The 8,967-nt window shown below is 35.9% G+C and overlaps 1 protein-coding gene across 2 annotated transcripts; it reads left to right on the plus strand.

Annotated features, from left to right (window-relative positions):
- Window positions 1–295: 295 nt before the first annotated feature.
- Window positions 296–5,543, plus strand: LOC107811522 (putative recombination initiation defects 3). 2 transcript variants are annotated; one of them, XM_075256798.1, is made up of 11 exons: window positions 296–528; window positions 1,083–1,299; window positions 2,183–2,327; window positions 2,460–2,594; window positions 2,793–2,845; window positions 2,927–3,125; window positions 3,223–3,284; window positions 3,390–3,436; window positions 4,013–4,184; window positions 4,448–4,529; window positions 5,142–5,543. In XM_075256798.1, exons 1-11 carry the CDS (start codon window positions 464–466, stop codon window positions 5,246–5,248), a joined length of 1,284 nt encoding a protein of 427 aa, XP_075112899.1. In that variant the 5' UTR covers window positions 296–463; the 3' UTR covers window positions 5,249–5,543. The 2 variants fall into 2 exon arrangements, with proteins under 2 accessions (XP_075112899.1, XP_075112900.1); XM_075256799.1 differs by having other exon boundaries at window positions 4,040–4,184.
- Window positions 5,544–8,967: the final 3,424 nt, after the last annotated feature.

Here is an 8,967-nt window from a genome sequence, read left to right on the forward strand (position 1 = left end):
ACACATGTGCACCGAACTCTAGTATATTTTGCTTGACCGGTCTCTGTTGTAGCAAAATAGTGGCTATTTTTCATTGACTTGGTAAACGCTGGCTATTTTTGAATGACCAGTCCGAAAACTGGCTATACCGTGCTATTTTTACAAAGATTTCTGAAAAAATTGTCTAAACTAAAAGGGCCTAATTACATATTTGGGCTTCATTTATAGGGCCCAAATGATTGCAGAAGTCATAGAATAGGCCCTATTAGCCTATATAAACTGACAGTTTCCCGCTGGATTATCAACGCAGATCACACTTCCTCCAACTGGAGCAAAACCACACAAAAGTAACTTCAAAGCGCTCTGAGAATTCAAATTAATTTTCAAATTCGATCGATATTTTCATCAGTTAGGTTCCATAAATTTCCAAATTGAAGCTATAAATTCTCGAAGATTTCAAAACTTTCCAGTGAGTATCGGCAAAATGAAGTTGAAGATTAACAAAGCCTCCGATCTCAGCTCCATCTCTGTTCTTCCTCCTCATGCAAGGTCAAATTCTATCTCAATTTCATCTCTTTGCATTGTTTAGCAGGAAAATTGCCTAACGCTCTGTGTTTCTGATTTTTCTTCGAATGCTTTACAAATATTTGAATGTTTTGTGTGCGACAGACACGCACAAACACACACATGAATATACAGTATTATATAATGGATCGAGCTTTTTCGAGAAGATTTGAGTAGAAATCGAGCGCGATACCTCTCTTTGTTTGCTTTTTCTTCGAATACATTACAGATATCTGGATGTTTTTGTGTGCTATATATATATATATATATATATTATATGTTTGTACGAATAAAGAGAGGTCGAAAATTTAACATAATATTGAGATATTTGTTGTGATGATTGAGAAGAAGGCCAATTGCGATGCCGATTTCTGTTTTGGCCTACGTCTTCATGTTTCAGAGTTTTTTCCGCATACATTACAGATATTTCTATGTTACACACACACACACACACCTATATATGTATAAGTATTAGAGATGGAGAGAGTGAGAGAGAGAATTTCACCATAATATTGAGCCTTGTTTGATGATATGAGAAGGAGGCCAAGTGCGGTACCAAGTGCAGCAGAGTCTTCCGTCTTCGGGAAAAGCCAAGCGTCACAAGTTCGATCACAGCAGCAATCACAACAATCCTTCTCACAGATTCGGTCACAGCAGCAATCACAACAATCCTTCTCACAGGGATTTTCATCTCAGCAACCGATGTACTCTCAGCTATCGCAGAGCTCTCTGGATGAATTTGCCCCTAATGAGCAAGTAATTCCTCCCTCTCGTTCCTATCTCTGTTGTACGAATTGTAGTTGTTAATGAGATGTCATTTTCGTATACTTCGGCTGCTAACTAATCGTAACATACCAAGGAACTGATTCATTGCGGAAATGATAATGATTAACTTCTAAAAATTGTATGCAACTTCTAGAGAATGCTTTAGATTGTCTAAAATGTGGTTTGATGCTTCACAAGACTTTAATCTATTTTATCCTGGATAACTGTTGCCTAAGTTAATTTTGAGTGTAATTTGCATTTATGCTTTGTGATTCTTAAAATAGATGAATTTACCTTCCGACTATGATTTACTTTGTTATATGCTGTGTGAGTACATGATACTAACTTTATCTGACATTTTTATTCAAGATGTTTATTTGATTTATTATTATATTAGTGATAGGTGAAGAAAGCATTAGAGTTAAGTTGTAAATTTGAACAGCTCTGAAAGTTGCATAACAAATGACTGATGTCAATATTATGGAACGTCCTTAAATTGAAAGAGTGTCATATAAAGGTATCATTTACCATCCTTAGTGTATTGGACAGTGGATCATCAATTATGTCAACCGACTTGTCTGGCAGAATGTTTCTTATTACTACATGAAAAAACAGGGGATCGTCACACTGCACTATGAAGTGGTTGTAGAGCTTATCAGAGTTCGTATACAACTAGTTAACTGATGGAGTCTTGTCTTTTATGTTGAGCATATGCTTTCTTGGTTTCAATTCTGCCCAGGACACAGAGTTTCACGAAACTTTCCACTTTATACATTGGAAATTTTACTCACCTTATACCAAACAAAATGCTGTTGTGGGAAATTTACATCTCAGAGCGAACAATAAGGTGTTACTATTGATAATTTTAATGCAGAGATTGGGTTCTCAAGAAAGAGAAAATTCAGCAAAGAGGATGAACTGTTTGCCTCAAATCAGCTACACACGAGAAGAGAGTCAAATGCAGCTATCTAAACCTTCAGGCAATTATATGCGCAAGTGGTCAGTTCCTGAAAACAAATGTAAGTCATAATTCCACCTCCACTAAATATATGCTCTCAGCTTCCATTTAAGATCTAAGGAAAATGTAAGTTTGGGGATTAATTTGCAGCTAGAATCATTGGACTAAACATGTTTCTAATTTTGCTGAACAGCCCAGATTACTGAAGAACTTGAACACAAAATTGGAATTGTAGAGACTTCATTAAGCAGGCTAGGAATGATCTTAGATTCTGTTCAGAGTGATATTATGCAAGTTAACCGGGGAACGAAAGAGATATTGATGGAGAGTGAGTATTCACTGCCTTTTCAATTTACCTGATGTGGCTGAATAGTTAGGAGCTCCAAAGAGCCCATATCATTATTTGAAGAGTATGGAAATTTGTCTTGAGATGCCTGCTGGCCCTAGTAAATTTTTACTTGCAAATATATCTGCAGGATGTCAACAAATTCTCACGCATTAGTTTTTCTTCTAAATTTTCTTTCAGTGGAAAGCTTACGGCCGAAGTTAGCAGCTCATGATGAACTGTTGCAATTAATGGTAACTATAGCTTAGCTGTTCTGCTTAAGTCCAGATTTATTTGTATAATATTTCCTAATCCATGTGACATGCAATAACCAGAACAAGGGGAGGGAAGATCTGAAAGCTAGCATGGAAGAGACCTTCAAATCCATGTTTGAAGAGCTGAGGGAGAATAAATATCAAGAGAACATCCGGGATCTTTCATCACTGGTTAGAGCTATGCCCAACAAACTGGAGATGTGCATTTTGCAACTGCAAACGGACTTGAGCAAGAACTTGGCTAAAGAGATTCAGGCATGTTGCATATTGAAATTGACTGTTTAAGTTCATATTTAGGCTACCATCTGTAGTTGGGTTTATGCTGCTTCATCTATATTCCTATTGCTTGCAGACAGCTTCCCTCCGCCCAGATTGTCCCGGACAAAAACATGAAACTGTTCTGGCCGTTCAACCGAAAGTACATTTTCAAGAATTCTATTCTCCGAATTCCTTAAGACCTTTATGAGTATTTAGAGTAATGATAAAAACTATCACAAATCTTAGTGCATTTGAACATTTGTAGGGTATCAATGATTGTTTCCCTCTCCCTGAAGTGAAGTTTCTCAAGAAGTAAGTTTTCAAACTTTCTTCCTTTTATCTTTCTTCCCAGTGGCATCACAAAGCCTTAATTTTGAAATCTCTATGTAGCAACTAATCAGTAGCTCTCCAGTATACAATTTTCATAATCATTTGATGGCTTCTCTTACTATTTGCATCATTTATGTGCAATATGCATAAGCAGTAGTCATTTTGCAATGCTTCTTGAGATGTGTGTATTGACACTTGACTACTTGAGATCACTTGCGGCTGGGATACTGGATACGCTCTCTATCATCAAGAAATAGTTAGGTGGCAGTTAGTTGTGAAGATTTGTCTCATAGTGTCTTTTAATCCATGTAAAACCAGAAGGTATCCCCATTTCTCACATTAGCTATACGAAGAAGAAAGTGAAATCAAAAGGGAAGCACTCCCCTTCATCCCCAAAAGCTTTAATCCAAGCTAGCATTCGTGATAAACTAAATGAATGAAGAAAACTCCTAAGAACTTTGCTATAGCTTCAAAAGAAATCTTAAAGATATTTTGTTTATAAAGTTTTGCTTATCTTTCTAAAATTGTGCGATATTCCTTATTGCTGGGAATTGCAAGTCACCAAGCATGTCTTTTCACTTCTAGTTCAACAATGAATATCAAAGATCAGAAAACAACTATGTCGACGAAGACTGAAACAGGAGGCTGGAAAACAGTGAAACATGACCAAACTTGTGTGAAGCAGAAAATTTCCAGCAGAAGTCACAAACAGAATAAAGCATTTCGACAGGTAATTATCTGATTGCCCATACGCAAACAAATTGCTTGTTGACTTGTGAGCAATAGTGGTTATCATTGTGGCATGAAAACAATCCAAAAGAAATACGGAGTAATAGGTTTTGAAATGCTGTATTTGTGATATGTCGTAGTCCACCATCTCTGAGGCCTTGTTTTGAAGTTAACAAAAATGCTTTGTTTAGCACATCACATATTTGAAAACTTGAGACTGTATCACCTATATTCTCAGAGCTGACAACTGTCTATCCATTTCAGGAAAGGGAATTTGGAGTTACCATTGAATCTGATGAGGATATTGACACAGGCTTTTCCTGCTTGCTTGAAGAAAACGGATCAGGTAATTGCACTTCTTGCCTCATCATTCATTTGAGGATTTCACCATAATGCAATTTGATAAGCAGAGTGATTTCTGCATCCTGTAATTAATCAACGTGTTTATTGACCTAAAACTGTATTGTACAATTGAACTTAACGAATTTAGATAGATCAATTTAGATGTATGTCAAATTATATCCTATATCTCTAGACTCACCACAGACAAGAATGACCTTTGGGTACTTTTAATCAAGCCAAATACCTAAGAATTATAATATGAAAGAAAATAAATAAAGTAACAAGAAAGAACATGTCTAAAAGCTTGAAGCATCTTTATTATACTGCCACACTATTAAGTTTTTCTCAAACCAAAGAGAAACTGATAATCCTCTCTTCCCTTTGTCAGTTGGGGTAAGGAAGGGAATTGAACCTGTTATCAGGCTTTGTGTCCCGAGGGATCTCTCTCTTTCTCTGAAAGCATCACATTTCGAGTCTGTCCTGAAATAAGAATTTTTGAGCATCATAACTTCAGCAAGAAGTTTTTGAAGAAAAAAGAAAGACAAACAATCATTCATGTCTTTCTTAAATGTCGTTTGGTATAGATTTGAGTGCTTAAACTGTCTCTCTCTTAAAGGCGCAGGAATTTGTCCAATAGAGGATGCAAAGGAAGAGAGTGCACGCATATTAAGGAAAGCAAGGAGGCGAAAGAGAAAGCATCTTAACACTATCATTATAGATTGAAGGTACACAGTGACAATTTATAATCTGCTGAATCGAGGTCCTATGATTTGACAAACAGTAAAAATGCATAATTGTTACTTCTATCTTTCCTTAGCAAATATAGGATGTGTTGTTTGCAATTCGATTTTCCATTATTATTATTATTAGGAAATTCCAGACTGAGCATTACATAGCAAGCAAAATCTGTGTTGTTGCTGCAATACACAGACTTGAGGTGATTGTATTATTTTCCAAGGGGATGTCAGCAGACTCAGCACCCATAAAAATATGTAGTGCACCGGGATTACGTAAGTAACTACCAGCAAAAAGAGTACGATGTTTTAATTTTTGAATTAAAGTTGGCTAATTAGATCACTGCATCTTCTGCATACGACATTTCATTTGCTAATAGGAGTAAATATTATGCTGGTAAATTTTCAGCCTGTGATATTCTGCCATGTTAACAGTAAATAATATGGAAAAAATAATCCATCTCAGCCGTGGTAGAGAACTTAGAAAAAACTCAAATCATCACTTTCAGCATAGAATGAAAGCATGTGAAGCAGGGAGGATAAGGAAGGTCGAAGGTTTTTTACTAATTGTCGGACTTGGATGGTCAGCCTTTTTCTTGTTTACATCATGTAATACTCTATTGTCAAGATCCTGAAGCCTAATTAAAGAAGTCATTCTCCCCTGGTGTATCTATTCACATAATTATCTTTATAGCATAAATAACGTGTGGACGTAGTGCAGTTTGCTTATAAGAACTCCATAGATCATCCGTTATGTTCCTTGCCTGTTAATTTTTGGGTGTTATTTTCCTTATTGACAAGGTAAAAGTTTGGCCAAATAAATAAATAAACTAAAAATAAAAATAAGATTAGTAGAAGTAGCAGGCAACTACTTGCCGCATTGCATTGCACTCGTGGTGTGTTTTTCTAAGAAAGAATTAAGAAGCATGCTCGCTCTTCTGCACAAATCCTCTAGAAGGGATGGATGCGTGGATGGGTGGGTTTCTTCTCCTTTTTTAATATGATCCAGGAACAGGGGCCTTGGAGCAACGTTAAAGTTGTCTATGACCTATAAGTCACGGGTTTGAGTCGTGGAAGCAGTCACCAATGCTTGCATTAGAGTAGGTTGTCTACATCACACTTCTTGGAGTGCGACCCTTTCCCGGATCTTGCATAAACACGAGATGCTTTGTGCACCTAGCCCTTTGAATAATGATCCAAAATTCCAATTGGCCGAAGTAAGTTTCGCAGGCTGTCAAAGGAAATTTCCCTTCCTGCAGTCACCTACTAATACTATGTATGCTTCCTTATATTGCTGGGGAACTCCTTACGTTCAAAAAGGTCACTTTCTGCTTTGAAATTTTCTCAGGCACCACTTTTTGATTGAAACAATAGAAGCTTTTAAGCGTCACAATTGTAGCTATGCTAAAAAAAAAAATTAGTGTTATAATATAGTGGAGTTACTTTTAATATGGTTATTATTAGTTAGTTTATTTTACTTTCTCTACTCCCTTTTATCTGACTTGTGACTTAGGCATAACAGGGGACTTTAAGTTAGATTACTTCCCTTTTTGGACGAGACATTAATGTTGACTTTTAAATCATCTTACCGAATTCTTTCCTCGTTAGCCACCAAGTTATACTGGGGAGTCATGACTCTTGCCAACTTATCCTTTATCCCTCTCTAATTATTCTCCAGTCTCCACTTGAATCATTGTAGGTTGAAATATTGGTTTTTTTTTCCAATTGGTCAATCCTAATTATCCATCTTGTGATTGCAGACACATGATGAACGGCTAGGATTTGCTAGTGTTTTACACCTGTTACACATTAAAACCAGACATTTTGATCTTCAACCCAAAGCAGAATTTTCTTAAAACAACAGCAAAAAAAAAATTGTCCAAAATTACTAAACGGAACAGTCACATAAAACAAAAAGTTATACTACTTTTTAAGTCCAAATGGCTAAGAATTTTGGTATTTCAGCCATATCTTGTCATCAATGTTTCGGAAAAGAGGACATTCATCCTGTCACGGGCTCGTGGTTACATTCTGCACGTGCACTGAAATTAAAAAAAATTTACGATGGATGGAGGACCTTGAAACTATCGTGGTTAAACAAATGTTTTCTTAAGGACATAATAAGTAGAAAAGGAAACAATTCACGGAACAAACTTTCCATTTTCCCAAAAGGAATCCCTCGTAAATGTTTTGTCCACTCTTATTGATACTTGATACTATAATATTTTGGAGTAGCTGGAGTTAGCTCGTAAATAGCGGAGGAAGGGAAAGTAGAAGAGATGGGGGATTTTGGTAGTATCGGAATGCGATGGACGTACATAAATAAAGAGATCTAAAATTTGAAGTTTATAGATTCCTAGAGGAATGTTTCTAAATATCTTACATTACTTATGAATTTTTTTCTCAGAGTTAGATAATAGTGAAGGAAAGAAAAGAGAGAAAAGAAGCACCTTTACAAAAGGTTTTTAGGTCCAGAAGATTGATCCTTTCACTTTTCTAAATTGAATGCTTTTGATCTGTTCTACTGCATCATGCACATGCTTTGCTCCCCGTGTGTAATTTTTTGTGGCGTGGTGAAATGATAAGTTTGGCTAAACTATTCACGTTTTAATCTTCATTTTTTCTAAGAAACGCCTAAGCTTTTTGACAATTACACTAACCTTACCCTTTTTAGATTGTAAAACTCATTTTGGTCTAGAAAGGTGGAAGAAAAGAATAACTTTGTTGGCTCTGTGATTTATCTGCCCATTACGTGGGGTTGGAGAGTGAAGGGTTCCTGTGTTTGTTCTATTCTTATCTTGATAATGATGAGTTATGCAATGTCTCGCTTTAACTATATTAGGGCATTTAATTAGAGATTAAGGTTTTTCCCCCCTTCTTTAGGGATCTTGTATTTGAATTCACCTCATGATCTTATTAATTCAGATTTGTATCCGGTGAATTTACTAGCAGGAAGATAAACATTCCATACCAAGATGTTCTGTATTGTTCGAGTCACAACTCACAACATGTGATTAAAAATGAAAGAAACCTAATATTCATACTACATCATGTATGAGATAAATTTAAGTTTTGTCAACTGATATATTGTCTCTTTTCGTCTTCTTGAGTCAAGGGTCTTTCGGAAACAATCTCTCTATCCCTCGGGGTAAGGGTAGGGTCTGCGTACACACTGCCCTCCCCAGACTCTACTAGTGTAATTTCACTGAGTCGTTGTTGTTGTACTATTTTGTCTATTGACTCTATGGATGCTTGCTTTTTTCAATAATGCTATATTTCGTATATTTCTAAGTCCAAGTAGATACTGTAATCATTAATCAATGAAAATTACGGGACGAATGATTATATTAGAAGAATTTGATTCTGGTGTTTACGTTAATTCCCTCGAATCGCAACCACCTTGTCCTACTAGGCACACCCAAGTTTTTGTCTTTTAAAAATGTGATTTGACAATATTATCATCAAAAACCCTATATAGGATAAAGAAACAAAACTCTAGGTTTTTTTTGTTATTGTTTAATTACGTTCCTTAGTCATGTGTCTTTTTCATTTATCAAATAACTCACACTTTGATCACTACTTTAACATTGGATTCCTTTGCTTAGAAAAATGTATAAGTTATTCCTTGGGATATCAAGACCCTCTAAAACGTAAAAATACTTGAACAGTTAAGAAAATTTGTATTGGATAGCCCCAATGATCTAATTC

The sequence above is a fragment of the Nicotiana tabacum genome, chromosome 7 (assembly GCF_000715075.1).
Source record: "Nicotiana tabacum cultivar K326 chromosome 7, ASM71507v2, whole genome shotgun sequence".
In the NCBI taxonomy this organism is placed as follows: domain Eukaryota; kingdom Viridiplantae; phylum Streptophyta; class Magnoliopsida; order Solanales; family Solanaceae; genus Nicotiana; species Nicotiana tabacum.